This window comes from Lepus europaeus, chromosome 5 (assembly GCF_033115175.1).
Source record: "Lepus europaeus isolate LE1 chromosome 5, mLepTim1.pri, whole genome shotgun sequence".
NCBI lineage: Eukaryota > Metazoa > Chordata > Mammalia > Lagomorpha > Leporidae > Lepus > Lepus europaeus.
The window spans coordinates 52,745,622-52,765,980 of record NC_084831.1 but is presented as its reverse complement, the minus strand read 5'-3'; the positions used below and the strand labels follow the sequence as shown (position 1 = coordinate 52,765,980).

The window sequence follows — 20,359 nt, the reverse complement described above, 5'->3', positions numbered from 1 at the left end:
TTTCTAGAGAAATCCAAGTCACTGTAGTTTAAAAATGTAGGTGGTCGAAGTACAAAGGATGACATTTATCCATTTTGCATGTTCGCCATCTTTTCTGAGACGAGGGGCAAATATCTTTAGAACAATTACTTCTTCAACCTTAACATTTCAAACTGTAATAGCCTCATTCTCCCAAGAACTGTATCAACATCCTGAACCCAATGAGATGGCACTTTTTTGTTCATTTTTATCCCTGCTATGTGTTACTCAAACTCTAAAATACATGAATTCTGAAAACATTTTTGTAAAAATAACTTTTAGTCTCTACAGAGAAAAGCTTAAGAAAATAATAAAAGTTCATTTAAATCCTTTTGTAAACCACTGTAATTCTTCATTGGGCATAAGAAGGGAAGAGACTTCCAAAAGTACCTTTAACCAAAAAAAAAAAAAAAAAAAAAAAAAAAAAACTTACTAGAATTCCTTGTTACATTTTAAGAGGACATACAATAAAATTTCCCAGATAGGAATGTGCAACAATAGTTGGGCTGTTATTACAAAGGGTTCATTCTCACAAGTTACTTGAAACTACTTTCCAAGAAAACCTCTGCCACTAGGCGGGTGGGGGGGGGGGGGGGCACGGGACCAACAAATCCATCAGAAACTCTAGTAACTTAATAATTTATATATGATACATACGCAGGCAAAAAGCTTGTCACAATCATACAAAGATGTAAACATTTCTTACGCAAATGGGCTTTGGCCAAATTCTTATCTAGAATCCTTGCTTCACCTTAAACGTTTGTAATTAACATTCTGTGAACTTCCAGTGATGTCGTGGTAAAAATACACACTCAAGTATGCTGTTTTCCATGCACAGTCTTCATATTTATATTATTTATGAACTGCATTTAGCAGAAAAGACATCATCTGCACAACTCAGCCGAACAGTAAGCTACAGAGGTTTCCATGCAGATCTACAACACCATAGTTACTCACTCTACAGTAAGCTCCTGAAGCCAATCTCCCTCCCTCACTCATTTGGAATGTTAAAAAATGCCAAGAAGAAGGGCTTGATGTCATCTCAACACTGACATCCATCTGTCTATGGCTCTCCTTTGACTTTCCTCCTTCTGCAGCCAACATTTTCACAAAAGTTGATGAGAATTTGTCAACCTAAGGACTTGTAATGTCAGCTCCTTTGAAAGGCAATGGAATGTTTCAAAGCGACAACGATGGAATCCTGCATGTACAATATTCATTTTAATGTAGGAGCTTAAAATTAAATAACTAATATCTTTAAGATTAAAACCCACAAAATTGCCAATGTATCTGTCAGAGGAAGGGAAAAGAAGCAAGCACACTACCAGTACAGAGGTATGGCTTTGAATTTCTGATAGTAAATACTACATCTCTAATTTTGAAAATTGATGTTACAATTCCACAACTCTTATTACCCACTGACAAAGTCCTTTCCTTACCAAAAATTACCACTCATATCAAACACTGCAAGTCACCACTGATATATCTTCTCCAACAGCAGGCAATGCAAGGCACTACCCAATCATGGGCTGGCCAAATTACAAAAGGAAATCAAGTCACCCAAACCATAGCAACAAAGACAATAGGCGGACAATGGCAGATGTCGCAGACATTCATACAAATGTTTAAATAGCATACATTTTCAAATGTTTTAACTTCATGTCACCTTTTTAACCCATAAAGGATTCCAAACACAGCCATTAAAATTTTATATGAATATATAGTCTCTGAAAATCGTGTGTTTGGAAATGCACAGGTTGTGTGGGACCACCATGAGCACGGTCCACAAACATTCACAGGATGCTGTGGACAACGCATGTGTCTGTGAATTCTAAACCTTCCTTTCCAAATTCATGCCTCAGTTTCCCCTTTCAGCATAACTGATATCCCCAACCCTGACTTATTATGCTTCCTAAAAAGAAAGTTACCTTTGTATTTTATTCATTGTAAGTCAATTCAGTAGCTTATTTGTTAAATAAATGTTAGAAGAATTGAGCTGTATCAATTAATGTATTATAAATTGTATTTATTGGTCACTTTTTAATTTACAATTATAAAATTTGTGTTGAATGAGAGTTTTGGGTTTTGTACTGAAGTCATTAAGAATTAATCTTGTGTAAGCTGAAAAAAAAAAAAAAAAAGAAAAGAAGGCCCTGTCATTTAAGGGCATTAAGATGAAACTCATCCCCATTTTTAATTTTCTTCCTTTCTACTTAAATTTGCTTATAAAAAATACAAACTAGAATAATTCTACTCTTTTCTGAAACACGATTTTTGTTTCCTATTAAATAATTATATACAAAGCCATAAGCAACAGATCTTTAAAGAGCAAAGTAAATTTTAAAACTTAATATCTAATCAGTAAGGGAAATTAAAAATATATAGAGAAATATGTACAAAATTCTGCATAGTAAACTATTACATGCCATTCAGAATTTTAAAACAATAGTTAATTTAATATTCAATGGCTTCCCAAAGCATCTAGAACCAATTAACTTCATCTTATAAAAAAAATCTTATATCTATGTCATGATGCTTCTATTCATCAAAACTTCAACAGTCTGAAAACAAGAAAAACAAATAATTCCAGATTTCTGACCCCAGCACTGATGAGCATAAGGCCATTTCTGCTTCCCAGTCCAGGGTGGCCTCATTCTGTAGCTAAGATCTGAGGCTCACAGTAAAATATCTCCATGGGAAGGTTTAGATTTTGACTTTTCTCCTCTGAGTCAAGGCGTGTGTGATACTATTTAAATGGCTTCCAATCCTGGACAATGAGATGTTAAAGAAGGATATAAAACGGGTCAGAAATTTTTTAGGAACATAAAATCTGTAATCAGAACACCTGTGTTTAAATCTTGCTCTAAGCAAGTAAGTTGGTCACTACGAGACTATTTTAATCTGTTCAGATGAAGAGTACTTATTCACAATACTGCAAGACAGAAAGAAAGAGGAGGAGAGGGGAGAGGGGAGAGAGGGCAGAGGGAGACAGAGCAGGCTACAACCTATGACAAAACAGTACAGTGTCTGCTACAGAATAGACACTCAATGTGCCGTATACCTACCTTCCTGCCATCTCCTTTTCTCTACTCTCAACTAATCTAGCGCCGAAATGGCTACTACTGGGAAAGTCTGAAGGACCTGCAGAGAATAAGTTTAAAGTCCTTAGACAAGAAACACTGAAGATATTTCACTTCAATCTGCAGTCACTAGCTCATCCCAATCATTTCTAGGTTGAAGCATAGCAGCATTTTACATATTAAAGAAGACCAAGACTTGCCAAAAAGCCCGCACAAATCCACTTCTTTTCTCTCAGTTTTCTAGCTTATTTGACAAACAGAACAGTAAAAATGTCCTCTTCTACATACAGAATTATTGCAATCTGTTGCATTTATTAGACTTACCATTTCTTTGGCTCACAAGCCATGTTTATTTAACTCTCAGATTAATCAGAAAACTGTGTTAGATAAAATATGCTTTTATATTGTGAAGTTATAATAATAAAATATGAAGAGTTGCTTTTTCTTAATATTTTGGGAAGAATATAAATAAGAAGCTCAATTCTGTCTAAGCAGCAGCTACAAAATTCTTGGGATATCAAACCTTGGATCAATAATATGTCTTACAGTTACCTTAGTGGGAGAGAGCCAAAAAGCTGACAGCTCTATGAGCTGTACCTTTAGAAAGCAAAATAGTAGAAATAAGAAATATATCTCCACAGGCCCTCTTCCAAACTCGTGTGCTCTACAATGTCCCTAACTGTACACCTAAACTCTATAGAGAATTTCTGCAAAACTTTAGTTGTTAAAAGCTTGAATAGAAACTCTTGAAGCACCCAAATAATATTTTAGTCTGAAACAAACTATGCAAAAAGCAACTGTGGCAATATGCGCTTTAAAATTCTCCGCTTGATCTCTCACTGCCCAAGATCCCTTTACAGTCACTACTTAAACCAAAACACTTTCAGAGCATCTCCATTTGCGATTAAGTTCATGGGTTTGTGTTGCTCTTAACAAAGCATGCCTTCTCCTCCACCTGACTACTTCCTTCCCATACCATCCCCCAAGAATTCTAACCTCTAAATAATCATAGGGAAACTATTGCTAAAATGGTAACACACAAGGTTTTGCACATGCACTGAACTCAATTCTGTATTCTGTGTTTTTCCCCTCCCATTCAAATCCTCAAAATTGTTTTCAATAATCTATATTGACATTTGTGAGCAATTAGAATTGTTGCTGCTTCTGTGCGAGGTTTAAAAAGCCGACAGGCTGTTCTACAGCTTCTGGAAGCAGCTTGAGGCCTTAACCAGCTGAAACACCCAGTCCTACTGTGTACAGCAGTGACCACAACAAAGGCTGTGGTTTCTCCCACACTAGCCTTAAATAGGTTTAAATTAATGCTATTCATCACTGGGTGGAAAAGAAGACAGGGCAAATCCAAGCCAGCAGCATTGGGAAATTTCTAACCAACACACTCAAACCTCTTAGCCATAAATGAGCTGACCTCCATTCAAAGGTTCACTCCAGAACAACTCTTTCTCCCTATTCCTATACACTCTCTGACTCTCAACTTCCAGCTTTTTCACCACATTCTAGAGAAAGGATTTTGTTCCTGCATACTACACAAAGGATGCTGTTACTATCCTCGAGTTACCCAGCAAACACCCAAAGACATAAAAGCCATATTTATCTCAAGTTTGTTGATTGCTAATGCAATCTCCTTTGAAGAATTAAAAGAGAAATAAAAATTTCTCAAAACTGTGCATTTATTAATAGCTTACGGTTGGCCACTCCAAGTCACTTGGAGCTTATTCTAAGGTTATAGTTAGAATTTGAGAACGTGATAGCTCAAATTTCACTGTTTATCAGTCATACCCCTTTTTCCAAACATACTTTTTATTGTTACAAATCATAGAAACTAACTGCACCAGGGAGTTTATTACAGTACTGAATCAGTTTAATTACATAATATATAGTCTCAGTGTGGAGCACAAACACACATACACACACACACCCCTGCTAACAGACCATACTGAGTGTATTTTAGATATGCAATACTCCCTTAGACTAACATGGTAAATTGCCTAAAAATTAAGAAAGTATCATCATTAATTTGGCATCAAATTATAAACTGTAACAATCTAACAGGATTCATTTAAAAAGTTTGCAATAATTATTCTATGTGCACTGGTAACCTTATATATAGTATTTAAAACACTAGCCTTTTAAAAAAGAAATCATTCCCACTGCTCAAATGGTATTCTGTGTGCAGCCTGGATATACACACACACACAAAGCACACACACTCCTAATCTTACACCTGCTCTGAAGCAGTAGGAAGTGAATTCTCAATCTGTCAACATGACCATCTGGTCTATCTGCATATCACGGTTTTCTCTATTACTATATGAAGGAATGGCAATCACGAAGCCAAAATAAAACTACAGTGCACCTGAATGGGAGTAGCTCCCTTTTGGGTGAAATGGAATAATACATGGCCTATCAAAACAAAACTAGCAGTAATCTAAGTCATTTAAAACGAACATTCACGACAATATAATTAAGTGAACAACACGGAGCAGGTATTCTGGTAATCAGTAATACTGTTGTGCAGGTTTACACGACAGGTACCAAAGCTTCTGGGAAGCTATGACCGCTCTTCAGTGAGTGACAGGACCCTTGCTATTCCTGATCCAGGCAAAATTCAGCGAAGGCAGTAATGGGGGGGGGGGGGGGCAGCAATCAGGAACCATTGTACTAAGAGACTGCCGTGCAAAAGTGGTCACTCTCTACCGTCAAACTAGCACGTACGGCCATCAGGATGACATCAATTTGCTTTGTCACTTGGCAATTAACAGTTACAACAATTACTTGACAAATTCTGGTCACTTATGAGTCTTTCAAAGTGAGTTGTAAGACCACTAAAAATAATTCCAATCTTAGAAAATTTCTCATCTGCAAAAACTGAAGAAGGTTTATTGCAATTTAGCTTTTAGGCCTAATGCCACTTGAAAATTAGCAGAGGCCTTAGTTAAATTAAACATAATTCCATTTGTTTAATTTTAGTTTTTAAATGTCACCACACAGCTGCCTCAAAGCTGTCATTCTACCCCACAGCAGGTAATAACTATGACATGTAACTTGTGACACTGTCATTCCAAGGCCTAAATACAGCAATCCATCTCTATACCACAGACGAGTCCTTAAAAAGTCTAACCTCTCACAGAATTTAAGTGGCTCAACTGAGAATTCTTTTAGAACCTGATTACATTACCAGAAGTTATACAGAAGCGGTTTAAAGGAAAAAAAAAAAAAACACAACTCTCCAGAAAGTTCTCGGTTGAGTGCCTACTAATGAACAAAGGTTAACTTTATCTAAAAGGTCAAATGCCTGGTGGCTAAGGTTATGACCTTAACAACTTAAATTGTGACCTTGCCACGTGCCGGGTATATTGTAGATTCTGATACAGATCATCTGGTAAAGACTGGTCATAAATTAGCTTTACTGTTACACGCCCACAAAGACACCCATTGGCCACAATAACATAATATCTCCAAGTTGTCATACGATACGTGGGAAGGACAGCTCAAGTAGAGATGAAATTAAGGGCAGAGCATGGTTTTGTTCTCTTCCACTTCTAACAAGATAAAGTTCGCAGCCTTACGGAACCACTCGGGTTTCACTGCACTTGTTACTATTTATCAGTCACGCAATTCACACCGTTCTCACTGCACTGGATTAGGGGGGTGGGAACTGCAAGATAATTTTTCTATTGTATTTTTAGTAACTCCGTAAGTCTTATAATAAAGCACCTCCGCTCTTTAAAATCATTGATTCTGTACCTGCTTCCAGTATGTACATGGGTGTTTTAACATTTTACCAAAGAAAAGGTTGATGCATGAAGCAGAAACAAACGATTGTACATGTTTTTAGAAGGGAAAGAAGATATTATACCTGTGGCTACCAAAGAAGGGAGGAAAGCATTTCAGAAGGAAAAAATATCAAAGTGTAAGCAAAAGAGAGGGAGGGAAAAATGCACTATAGGTGAAAAGGCCACAATGGTTTTGGCACGTATCTCCAAGCACGTTTCAGAGTCTCTGCCTCCTGCCAATACTGGCAAGTTCTCAAAACTTTTAAGGAGGTAAAAACATTGTTTAGTGTTTACAAATCTACAGTATTATAACAGATGCTTGTCAAATCAGTTGTATGTACGTTGACCGATCTACCTCCTATTCGTACTGGCAGCTTCCCTTCCACAAATAACAGGTCTCTAAATCTCCTGAATCAAATTTGATATATTTCAGACAAAAGGCCCTGAATATTTTCTGTTGCAATCTCCCTGTTGCGCGCACAGGGAGGCAGCCATTCCTGCCGCCCTGTGAAAGCCAATGGCCAAACACTGGACTGACATTCAGGCCTAACAGGGGATTCTGGGATACGTCAGGAACACCAAACCGAAAGGCAGGGTGAGCCACCACGCTGTTGTCAATAAATCTTGTATAAGCAATAAGGATGCTAACTCTCCTAAGCAGCCTGCTGAATGTCATCTTATCAACACAACCCCTTCAGGTGCTGCAATAACCAACAACTGTGTTAGCTCAAGGATTTGGAGCAGCAGCATAATAACAAACCATCAACAGGGAAAAAGTGAACACACACTATGGGAATACCCAGAAAGGGTGCATTGCTTTAAATCTAAGGGAAATGTTTAAGTTGGAAGCTTAGAATGGACACCACTCAGGCAATAAAAACTTCACAGGTATTTCATTTGCCTGCTATCTTGGAAGAAAGGAGGCACCACCACAAGCAAGGAGGCACCACCACAAGCCGCATCAGCTGTTGACACCATCCAGTTCCTATGCTGGTCAATTAAAGCATTTGTTGTAAATTTTAAAGTATCTATTGTTGTAAATATCGAAAAGAGAAATACAACATTTTAAAGAGTGCTCCTTGAAAGCACTTGCAATGTCCATACTTTTTTTTTTTTTTTTTTTTTTTTTGCATCTTGCCGCACTGACATATGCAAACAGATGGAAAAATTTTTAACTTTGCTCTTTCAGTAGACAAAACAAACGGACAACAATAGGGTCAAAAGAGGGTCATAGAAGGGCTACTTGTTGCTGTGTAGAGGTTCTTTGAGAGGTGCTGCCTTTTCATTCCTGCTACCCAGAACTGGCTAAAGCAACAGGCACTTCTTAGAATTAAGTATACATTTTCAAAAACCCAAATATTTGAAACACTTACAGATCACATCCTCTAAAAGACTCATCTATCCCCTGCCAACAGAATGCAAATGATGCAGCATGCTTGCAAAGTTAATTTCCCCAGTTTCTTAAGTAAGGACAGATGGATAACAAAAGTTCTTTTTTCTAAAACATACAGTGAGAAAAATAATAGAGAATAGTATATCAGCCAATTCCTTTAAAAACAACTAACATTTTCAGAATTTAACACTGCAATGTTGATTTTTACAGGTAACTTCTTCCCTCTCCTTTGTGAAAAATAAATAAATGAATGAACCCCAAACAATCTACTGGTAGGATTCCACAACCTTCTTTCTTCCATCTGGCTCAAGTAACTACTATGAAGGTAATCTAGCAAGGCCGATAGGTACATATAAAAAGTCAACAAGTTACACAAGACCCAAGTTTTCACACGATACAATGAGCCTTTTGTCTAAAAGAAGATGAAAGGAACAAAGTAAAAATGCATCATTTCAGCCAGTCCTCCAGAGTTCTATCCTGAATGCTATTCTGAATGCTGAAACATGCACAGGTAAAACAGGCCTTGAAAAAGCAATAAAGAATTTGATAATAAATCAAAGCAACTCACTACATCAACTGTCAATAGCAATCTCGCAATGTGCTCATGCACTACACAGGTTGATTACTTTTAATATTAACCCCTCCATCAATTACTTACAGCTGGGTTGTTTACCTGAGCTATCAGAGACAACACCAAGAATTCCTACATACAAGCCTACCAAGTTTGCACATTAAAGACATTATTTGTCTTCATAAATGATTGGCAATTTGATAGTAACCTTACCTCCAACCTCCTAATTGGCTGGAGGCTGGGGGTTGGGGGGAGTTTCAAGAGGCCCCAGTAGGTTAGAAACACTCCCAGCAGAAAAGCAACGAAAAACATGTCCTCGCTACCAAACCCATTGTTTCTTAACTGGATCACTTGCCAGTGAAAATATGCTCCTTACAGTAGTGTTCAAGAAGTTTCTCTCACCCCCTCATCCCAAACATGTGATAGAAACATAGAGCCTATCTGATTGCCAACACCTGCGACACTGCTACTTACCAAGAGAACCCGACTTAGAAACATCTCAGACCCATGCTTCCGACTGAAGCTGGCCCCCCAGGCACAGGGCGCTTTGGGCCGTTGGGACTCGGGCCTTTCTCTGAGACCACACTGACCTCATATCTGTACTGGCCCACAGGGTGGCGAGCCCGGGGACGGTCCCAGGCACACACAAAGGCCATCGGGAAAGACACACACGCAAGAAAACGGACGGAATTCTCACCATCACACTTACCTGCTGCATGCACAAAGTATGCCAAATATAAATCGAGTTCCTTAACAGAAACCCCTATGTGGTGGGGTTGGACACAGAGCCCCGGATTCGAGCACTGCGGCGACTTTACAAGGCGCTCGCCATCAGTACTTTCCAGCGGAATACCTTTAAACAAGATCACCATCACGAGGTCCAACCTCCAGACTTTGTCTGCCTGGCGGAGGCAGTCAATTCTGCGCATCTTGCCTTTCTGGTCGGGGTTGGAAAGAACACAACACGGAGGTTTTTTCCCTGTAACTGTAAGAACAAAATCCTCTCGGTACTCGGGCCGGATGTCTTTCCGCAGCTTTGCCAAGAGTCGCGATGCCCACTTCTGCTTGACCTCCGGTTTCTCGCTCAGCAACTCGTCCTTCACGGCTCTCTCTTCTTCTTTCGACATGCGCTTTTCGTGTTTCTTGAAGTATTTCCGTTTTCGGGCCTGCAGGTTGAACCATGTGTAGGCAAAGGCTCGGACGTGGGGCAGAAGTGCTTCGATGAAAGGATGAAATTCATCCTGGGGAAACGGACAGAAACAAAGGTGTGAACAAGTGAAAACAAAAGAAATCAGCTGTTCTTCGCAACATCACCATAAAAAAAAAAACAGTCCTCATGTCACTGTACGTTTCGAGACAAATGCACATGGTCAAAATCGGACATGGGCTCCCAGTGCAGGTGGGGTGCGGGCCAACAGCATCTCTTCCCACAATCGGAAAGAAGAAATTTGCTCACACTTCAAAACCGTGCCGATATGCCCAGCAAAGTGCACCGGCTTCCATTGTTGGGCCTAGCTCCCAAAGCCTTTAGCTGGCAAGTGAAGTTTATCTAAACGCTTAGAACAATATATAATCTTAACCCTATTTCAAGGAAGGCATATCTAATTCTGGCCCGGCACTGACCTCACCACTTGTAGTCCAGCCAGGGCCCGGCCGCCAGATTGGCAAATCCTAAACATTTACATGCCAGTCGATGCTCCTGGAAGTCTGGGAGCAGAACACCATCTCCACAATCAATGAAAACAAAGGCTTTCCCGCTAAAAATACTGCATGCAGCCTCTGGTCTGTTTCTTATTCATCTGGGCCATATCTTAATTCCTCTTTTAAATCCAGTTGCACATAATTTTATTTTATCTTTTTTTGTCAAAAACTTGGAAACATTGGCAGGTAAATATAGAAGACATGATCTTGATATTCATTAGGCTAAAATAAAACATTTGTGTCCAAGATATTATTGCTAATACTATGGGAATGAAACAAGAAGAAGAAAAAAAAAAGGAAAAAAAAATACAAAGAAAAGCATACATGCAAGATGGTAAACAGAACGTGTTGTCGTGACAACATGCTGCGACTAAATACACGGAATTTACTGATATGATTGTGAAATGCCTTTGGTAATAATCATCCCTTACAAAAGAGTATTTAATTTTTGAAAATAATATTTCAAATCTTTTCTCATAGGCGACAGAGAACTGATATACTTAATGTTTACGAGACTCCAGGAAAACACTAACGGTTGCCTCTTAAAATTCAGACAATTTGAAAATAAAATAGAATTGGAAATATTTAAAAAAATTTTTTTTCCTGTTTTACTCAAAATGTTTGATTGCACATACATGACTTTTCTTAGGCAATATAAATATATTTTTTTAAAAAAAGAAAAAATTAAACAGTAACCTCCACAAGGCTTTCGGAGTCCATCTAACTGTTGATTAACTCATCCGCACTAATTTTATGTAACTTTTCTCTGCCACATAACCAACCCCCAAAGATAAACTACTGACTTTCAAATAAACACGGACAAGAAAACCAAAAAGATCTCTGATGACTTTTTTTTTTAAGGATAGACAGGTATTATAAGAACACATTCTTTTTTGGTTTGTTACATCCATCTAAATACGTACCTCAGAAGTACGAGAAATTATAAAGCTCAAAATATTATTCAAAATGATTAAATTTTTAAATATTCAGATAGAAACTGAGAGGGGAAAATTGGTAAAATTATTTTACTATGCAAGTCTGTGATAATTTAGCAAACTATAATCAACTGCCTAAATCCTACATACGATTAATTTTTTAAAACTCAGCGTATATTAATAAATACATAATAAATCACTTCAATAACTGACATTTTTTTCCGCTCTACACAAATTTCAGGCTCTGCATTTCAAGCTGAGCTTTGAAAAGTGCTCTTTTTCAATAAAAGAGCCCCAAGGACAAGTAGCCGGCTTTTCGTAACATGTGTGCACACTAAGTGAGGGAGAACAGAGAAAAATACCAGAATTGTATTATTCTCAACCATATACCACTAGCATTTTAAAATTTTCTCATGTTCGAGAATCTTAAGTCCCATGCTTCAGCAGAAACAAATTGGGGGCAAGTCACAGTTTATCTGCGAAGGTGTACGCCAAACCACAAAGCATTTAAACATGACTAACTTCTGAGCTCATCCTCGGAATGCTCCGAAACACGTAAATTTCAGGTTTGGAACAGTCCTTCACCCAGACTGATATTCCTACATTTCCAGGAGCTGCTGGGGACCATGGATCGGCCGTATTCTGCAAAGAACTCAACGACAGTGCCTTAAACTACAAATTGAGCCTCACCAAAAGCAGGACTTCATTTTAAAGTCTCAGTCCCATCTTATAATGCGAAGAATAACCTACCCCAAACAATCAATAGCTGTTAAAATGTTATCTTATTGCAAATCCTTATTAATGATAATAAACATTTAAGTAAACATTCTAATGTGGCATTTTAAGTGGTCGAGGATACTCCCGACACACTTCTCAAAAATTGTGAACTGCGTTCATTCGTGTTCAAAAGGATTTTGTTTACCTTGCCAACCAAATGCCCATATATCTCATCATAAAAACCTTTAAATGAAGCCAACTATGTAAACCAGTCATTAATAATAATCTAAGTCCCCAATTTTAAATCAAAAGTATTTACAATGTATTACTCCCCAAAGGTATTAGAATGTGCCAATAAAAATTCACAATATTTCAAATAATTTGACTCACATGCACAACTAAAATACTAGCTAACTTTTTAAAATATATCTTTGTCAATTCTTCATAAGAATTTTCCCAGAACATCAAAACTAAAGAATATCATTAACGCACAGGAAATGTTCTGAGATAACACAAATAGTGAGTCTTAAAAAAAAAAAAAAAAACAGAATAGTATGCCTTCATAAGTCATGCTACTGAACATATCACCATAAGCTATATGGTATTTCAAAATATTCAAGAGAAAACAAAGGATATTTCGCATCTGTACGACATGAGAAAGTTAGAGGCCACCAATAAAAACAAACCTGAAAACCTGTTTCAAAAAGTGGTATTACTTTGAATCAGCACCCTAAACACTGATCTATTTAAAAGCAAGCCAATTCTAACAGAACTACTGAATGCTGATATTTCTGGGAACTTTTTTTTTTTTTTAACATTCTGTCTCTGCTGGGTTATCATTATTCTGTGAGGTTACAAGACTTGGTTATGAAATGCCCATGCTGAATAAAATAAGATATCTGGCATTTTCCTGGTGCATGTAGATGGAGTTTATTCTTTCCTTTTGAGTACTTTTATCACTGTGCTTACTGGATTTATTTTTTTAATGAGCAATAAACTACCTACATTTTTCTTTCAAACTCTGGCCCTAAAACATTATAAATATTCCAGCAAATTAAATCAATTGTAAATCCATTTTTAAAAGGAGAATCCATAAAATAAATGAGCGTTCACTCCCTATTTATCGTACATGTTCTTCTCAAACTGTTGTATTAAATAAGCATTTCTCTTAGTAGTGTTTCCACAAGGCCTAGTGAATGTATCAAGGCTGCCAAGGATGTAGGAGGGGGTAAAAAAAAAAAAAAGGAGGTGGGGGAACTTTCTTAATATGATAATAGCTCAGGAACCCAAGGAGGCCAACTTTGTTAAATACCTGACTGTTTCCCGGGCTTAAATGGATACACAGGTATCCTCAACTCTGCAGGACTGCAGAATTTCAGTGCATCTTTTCCCGGGGTTAACTGGAGCAGACACTAAGCATCCGGAGGGTCCTTCCCCTCGCTGCAGCTCTCTGGTATTGTCCACAAGTTCTATGAGCCGCAAACTTCTGCCAGCCTGAACTTCAGCCTTCGAATCTCAGCGTTTTCACTGTAGCCCATAACTCATTCAAATTATCTTACACTTTGCATCTTATCCATATGCAATCGTGAACCTTGCCAGAAGTGGTTGGAAAAGTTTCATTCCATACTTCCACAAGTTACTAAAATAGGAACTTTGGAAGTTCGTTAGAAAAAAAAAAAAAACACCAAAAACTTTTACAATAACTAAAAGCAACTGCTATCCATTATTAATGCTAGGCCTAAATCCCAAACAGACCGTTTCAACATAAAAGATGCATTTAAGAGTCTTCTGAGATCAAATAGCCAGAATTCTAACTGTTAGATATTGCAGGAAGAAGGGCTGTCATGTGGGAAATAAATCTAGGATCCAGAGGAGAAAGAAAACTACTTATACTTCTTAGCCTTTCCAGAAAGCACCGGGGTAAACCGTTATCTCCTGCTACATGAGGGCCAAGAAGTGTTAGCAGGTTTCACAGGGAGTGGGGAATAAACATTTTATTTGTAGCATAGAAGTTCTATAGGTGGTTCACGGTCAATCACCCTGTACCAAAGCAGCATGAAACCTCACGCTTAAAAAAAAAAAAAAAAAAGAAAGAAAAAGAAAAAGAAAATGGTTTTAGTGCAAAATCACTTTGATTCTATGCCTTTCAGTCAAAGAAAATAAATAATGTATTCGAAAGGGACCAGCTTCGGCGACGCGAAGGGGCAGTATTTCGGCTGGGGGTGGTGCCATCTGAGGACTGCGGGCAGGGTACGCACCGGAGGGGCGCGGGAGCCCCCCCGCGCCGCGCGGAGGCCGAGGAAAAAGTTGCCCCCGTCCTGCGCGCCGGGCGGCCGCTCGCGAGGGGCGGCGGCGGCGGCGGGGGGAGCCGCGTCTGGCCCGGGCCGCCGCTCGGGCCCGCGGCCGGGAGCCCAACTCCGCGCGTCACTCCCCGGCCCACGGCCGCGGCCTCCGCCGCTCGCCGCCTGCGCAGCGTGGGCTCTTCCCGGCCCCGAAACTTTCACGCTGGGTGGGTGGGGTGGGGGGAAAGCGAGCGGGCCGCCAGCGGGCGGCGAGGGCGCAGGCTCCACCCGGCCGGCGCGGGGCGACGCGCGTCCACGCAGCCCCGCTCCGCGGAGGACTCGCCGCCGCCGCCGCCCGCGTCCAGGGGCGCTGTCCGGGCCGGGGCCCGCGGCCGGACCCCGCAGGCTGACAGACAATAAACAAAAGTAAGAGTTCGGGAAGGCAGCTGGGGGCCGCGGCGGCGCGGGCTTGGCGGGGCGCCCCCCCCCCCACGCCCGCGCAGTGCCAGGGGCTGCGGCTGCCCCGGCCGTGCGGGGCGCGCTCCGGGCACCGTCGGCGGCCCCCTCCCAGGGCGCCGCGGAGCTCCCGGAACCCGCGCGGGCCGGCGGCGACGCGGAGTCCAGATTTCGGCGCGTCATGGGCTGCAGCCCCGGCGCGGAACACGTGCGGGGCGTCCGCCAGCACCGCCGCTCCGCAGTCGGGCGCCCCGATATTAATTAACGCATTAATAAGAGGGCGCCATTAGCCATGTGCCCACACAAATGGCCGTGCGAGAGGAATGCACCCGCATGGAAACAAAGTTACTTTCTTCAAGCGGCGCCCCCGGCACACACACACACACACACGCGCGCGCGCACAGGCACCCGCGCAGACTCGGCCCACGCCGAGACCCGCGCCCGGCCCGGGCCCGGTGGCCGCGACGGCGCCGCGCGCGCCCCCTGCCACCCCGGCCCCCGGCCCTCCGCATCCCCGCAGCTGCTTACCTGGGTGAGACAGAGCGGAGAATACATAACTGCCGGGCGGTGGGGTGTGCGTGTGCGTCTGGGTGTGCGGGCCGGAGGTGTGCGTGAGTGTGGGTGAGAGCAGAGGGAGAGAGAGGGGGAGAGGGGGAGAGAGAGAGAGGAGAGAGAGAGAGAGGAGAGAGAGAGAAGGGGGGAGAAAAAAAAAATCAAGCCTGCTTCTTGCGTTCACATTTCCAACTCGGCTCAACTGCAGCCGCCAGCGCTAGTGCCGCTCCATGGGCTGAACTTTAACCCCGCCTAGAGTTTCCCTACACTGCACTATACATGCCTACTGTACGCGGGCGTTAAAGGCATAGCGCACTCTTTCCCGCTCCCGCGCCGGCCCGGCCGGGTGCCGCGAGCTGCCCGCGCGCCCGCCTCCGCCTCCGCTCTGCACCGCACCGCACAGCCGCGCCCGCTCGCGCCGCCGCCGCCGCCGCCGCCGGCGGGAGGGGGTGCGTGGGGGAGGGGGCGGCTGCGGCGCCGCGCGGCCAGCCGGGTCCCGAGTCTCCGCGGCCGCCCGCCCGCCCGCCCGCCCGCGCCGGGTCGCCCCCTCGCTCGCTCGCTCGCTCGCTCGCTGGCTGTTCGCCCCCCGCCCCCTGGCCCGCTCCGCGCAGTGCTGGGTAGCGCAGTGAGGAGCGGTTACAGTCAGCCCCGGGCAGCTATAGGCTGCCACAGGATGTGCTTAAGCAAACAAAACTACTTTTCCTCGTCCCCATCCCCCCACCCGCGCCGCAGACCTTCGCGGACCTCGGTGGAGGAATCGGGCCCCTTGGCCAGGTTGCCCCGCACCCCGCGGGCCACTGTGTGGGCACCGAGGGAACCGAGGAGGAGGCCCGGCTGCACATTTGCATGTATGCAAATTTCTTTGAAAATTCAGACCTCCTAGGTAACTTTCTTTCCCCTCTGAAATGCGGTACGGCTCAAAGCATTGTAATCTCTCCAGCGAAGCTTTCTGTGGGAATAGATTCTTCGGCAGAGGTAATTATGCACAAAACCCTGCAAACTTTGTGCGGCTCCCAGTCCTGTGGCACTCAGAAGCGGGGGTGGTGGGGCGTCATTTCACACCCGAGATTCACCGGCTTACGGGGTGGGGGGCGCGCTGGAGAAAGGAAGGCGGAGATTCGTGGGGGGGGGTGCTACCCCCCGCCCCCGCCCCCGCCCCCAGGACCGTGAGACGACTGGGTCTGAACACAGACACCATACACAAAAGTTCTATCACGTTCAGAAACAACAGTGGTTTAGAGGTGACATCTTTTTCTTTTTAGGACAGGGGAAAAAAAAAATGTGAAAGGGATGTCCTCTTTGGGCAGGGAGATACTCTGATCCGTGAAGGCATGCCAGAGCTGGACCTGGGCTACCCTGACCATCCGCGGTCCCGGGACACCCCTGGAGGGGGGCCTTTTAAGAATCCTCTCTTTTTCCCTCCCCCCAGGTAACAGTTCTTAAAATGGAAAAGAACTTCCTGCAATTATTTTAGGTTTACTAAAGTATTGTGTTGGCAGAAAGGGGGGGGGGTGGTTTTTAGGGTTTGGCAAGTTGCCAAAAAGCTTGCTTTTCCAGTTTTTTTTTTTTTTTTAACCTCATATTTTCTCTCTAGGCTCTCCTCTCTCCTAGAAGGAAGAAAAAATGAGTATACCTGCCTCCTCCAAACCTCCTTCCCATCTTTGCCTCCTCCTCCTCTCCCTCACCTTACTCCCCAGCCTGCTCCATTTGCCAACCCTGCTCTAGAATTCCAGAGGAAAGGGGGGGATTATCACTGGCACACGGGGGGGGGGGGGCGGGGGTCTGCTCCTTGGCTGACAGAGGCGACTTAGCCAGAGAGACTCTGAAAAGAGGAGATTCCTGTAGGAATGCCCACTAGGCAAATGAGGGTGAGTAGTGTATTAAGGCCACTTTCATTCAGATTTTTAAAAATAATAATAAGAGGAAGGAAATACGCTACTGGAGAATAAGCAAAAATAAAGTCCTGTGGAACAGTTCTGCATGTCTGAAGTTATTTTATATTATTCTGTAGTCACTTGACTGCCCAACTCATTCCCCAGTGCCCAGAAAAAGCATTCCCACCTCTGACATCTCCTTGGAAGTGTCTGATTATTTCAGGAGTGAAGGGAAATAATAACTTCAGCCTTTAATGAGAGTCCATTTTTCCAAGCTAAACTGTTTTTCCTGATTCCTCTTGGATTTCGGTAGAGGAGAAGTATCCTGCAAGCTAAGCCGAGTTACAGAGACAGCACCCTGGCCGCGAAAACCTTTGCTGGGATCTATAACTTCGACGCGCTCCAAGTTTCCTCGATAGAAGTTTCTGGCTGACTGTCCCAACATGTAACTGAGGCACAGCGAGGCGTTATTGTTCCGACTGCGTGCTCTTGGGAAGCTCTCTTCCAGAGCAGATTAAAATCTTTCTTTTGTCGTATTAAAAGGTACACTTCGCATCTGCCTCTTCTCAAAACAGCAAAGATTCTTACGTTTGATTGAGCCTCAAGGAAAAAAAAAAAGAAATTTTTAAAAAGAACTGGCACATCGCCCTGTTTCCTTTTTTTAAACGAGGGAAAGTCATTTAATGCTGATATTTCTAGTTTAAAAACGTCTTTTGTTGCAGCAGTGGATGTGCCCGCGATTTCCAGCTCTCTGCGGTTAGCAATATTATCTTAAGTAACTTTTGGCGCCCTTCGTAAGACTTTTGGATATGGGACGATTGTTTGCGCCCTCTAGGCAAGGGCTGGATCCAAGTTCAGCACTAAAGCCTTTCACATCCGCCCCTACTTTCTCTCCTATCTCCGCCAGCTCCCGCTCCCTCCCCCGCGCCTGGGGGGAGGGCGGGCGGGGGCGGAGGCGGGGGCAGCACTCAGAGCTCGGTTCCAACTACAGCGTTTGGAAACAAGACTGAGAAAAATACAGTAGAAGAGTTACAGTTACAAAAAGGCTTCTGGTAACTTTCTCTCCAACAGGCATAAATTTAAACACACACAAAGAAACAGATGTTCCTCAAAGGGCACATTGGGGGTAAAAAACATTTCCAACTCTCTCCCCTCTTCCCAACTTGGAAAAGTAAACCCTTGTGCAGAGTTCACAAAGATACTAGGACACTTGAGAGAGAGCAGGGACGGGAGGGGTGGGGGTGGGGGTTGCAGAAAGTGGAGCAGTGCAGGAAGCGCAGGTGAAGTATGAAAACTAGTTTATTGCAATCATATAAATGACCCATTGTTAGGAAGGATAAACCCCTTATTGGAAATAACCGCTCCAATCATTTATTTTGCAAGTGTAGGAGGCTGCCTTGAAATGGGATTGTCTGAGCAAAGGAGGCTCCTGTCATGCTCTCTGCTATCCATATTCTTCCTGGCACCGAGCCCAGCCTTGCATTTGCTGTGTTTTATTTGCAGAGACGCTACCTTGCCAGCTTTAGTGAAATCCTCTTAGATATATAAATTACGTCAATAAGGTTTCACTTATATGTACATCTCAAATACCTCTCATTTTAGAGGTTACTTAATAGGGAGATCTTATTAATATGATTTAGATTTTAATACCCAAAGCAGTGAAGATAGGACTGGGAGTCCTAAGTGACAACACCATTAACTCTAGTTCTTACCAAGACTAACTTTATTAACTAGCCTTCTCCAACCTTCTTCCTCTCTAGCTTTTGACCTTCTGGTCAGTTGTGTGCAGATTTGTCTTCTATGCATATAATCTTCAACTGAATCATGTTGCCCAACTGATAGAGTGAAATCCTACAGCAAATTTCCAAACCAGATTTGATTAGGAGGCCTGAAGCCTTGGGAAACAGCTTGATGGGAATTTAATCCAAAAAAAAAAAGGAAAGGAAAGAGACCATATGATTTTCCATTCACTTCCAAAGCTCACTACAGTCCCAGAATTCAAGCAAGGTGTAAGCCTGCATTCCTCCCAGCATTGAGGACTGCAGCATTCAGAGGAGATGGCTACCTCTCAGAGACTGTCAGTCAGTGCCTCCAAGACAAGGAGCTGGTCAGTCAGTGCCTCCAAGCTGCAGCTGGTTTCCATTGGATTGGTGTCAAAGACCTGCTCAAGAGGCCAGACTCCAGCTAGATGTTGAGGGAGTCAGCTAGGGCTGCTGTGGTAACAAGAAATGTGAACTTGGCCAGTCTTAGTGTCCTGTTTGCTGCTGACCATACACTTCAAACAGCAGAATTCAGGAAAAGACGCTCCCTTCCCCTCCATCCTTTCAGCTCTGTGAAACAGCTGTCAGCCCACCTGTGAATCTGTGTATGTGTGTGTGTGCCTTAAAATTGCTGTTTAGAGTTCAAGAGAGGCTCACCCCATCCTCCCAAGTGCTCCCAATACCAAAGCCTCTAAGACAATCTGAGTGCGAAGTTTTGTAATGCTGAGTGCGCAATATATTCCTTCCCAGAGCCACTGCAGTCCCACCGTGCAGGCACGCGCTGTTTAAACCTCACCTTCCACCACGGTCACACCAACTTCCCTGAGGTTACAAATCACAACTAAGGCAAAGTCTTTCTCTAGCAAGATTTGTCTGACTTTTCCCAACAGGCAAACAAGGCGTGCAGTTCATGCGAGAATCCCCCAATCAGCTTTCCTTTTTTCTGAAACTCGACAACTCTTTGCTATTGTGCTTGCTAAATCCGGAAGAGCCTGCAGCTTTGACAGATCGAGCCGCAGAGAACTTCAGGTCTCCTCCGCCCCGCCCCCTCTGGCTACTGCGAACCATTGTACAGCCAAGCGTGCTCGTGATTGGACCAAGCCTTTGTCAATCTCCCGGGTGGTCCCATTGATTAGAGGATCGAATCGTCAATTATTCTGCGGGTCCAGACATTTCTTTCGGGTTAGGTTGACTGCTGAGGCCAGACGTCTTTTACAGAACAGAGC

General features: G+C 43.0%; 1 protein-coding gene across 3 annotated transcripts in view; it reads right to left on the bottom strand.

Moving 5' to 3' along the window:
- Positions 1-15,863, bottom strand: part of NFIA (nuclear factor I A) — a 394,118-nt gene extending 378,255 nt beyond the window's left edge. For all 3 annotated transcript variants that reach the window (XM_062191435.1, XM_062191437.1, XM_062191436.1), the window contains exons 1-2: positions 15,476-15,863; positions 9,566-10,097 (exon numbers count right to left, since the gene is read on the bottom strand). In XM_062191435.1, coding sequence (XP_062047419.1) covers positions 9,566-10,097; positions 15,476-15,502 — 559 coding nt within the window. In that variant the 5' untranslated portion in view covers positions 15,503-15,863. The remainder of the gene's footprint in view (positions 1-9,565; positions 10,098-15,475) is intronic.
- Between the last annotated feature and the right edge of the window lie 4,496 nt (positions 15,864-20,359).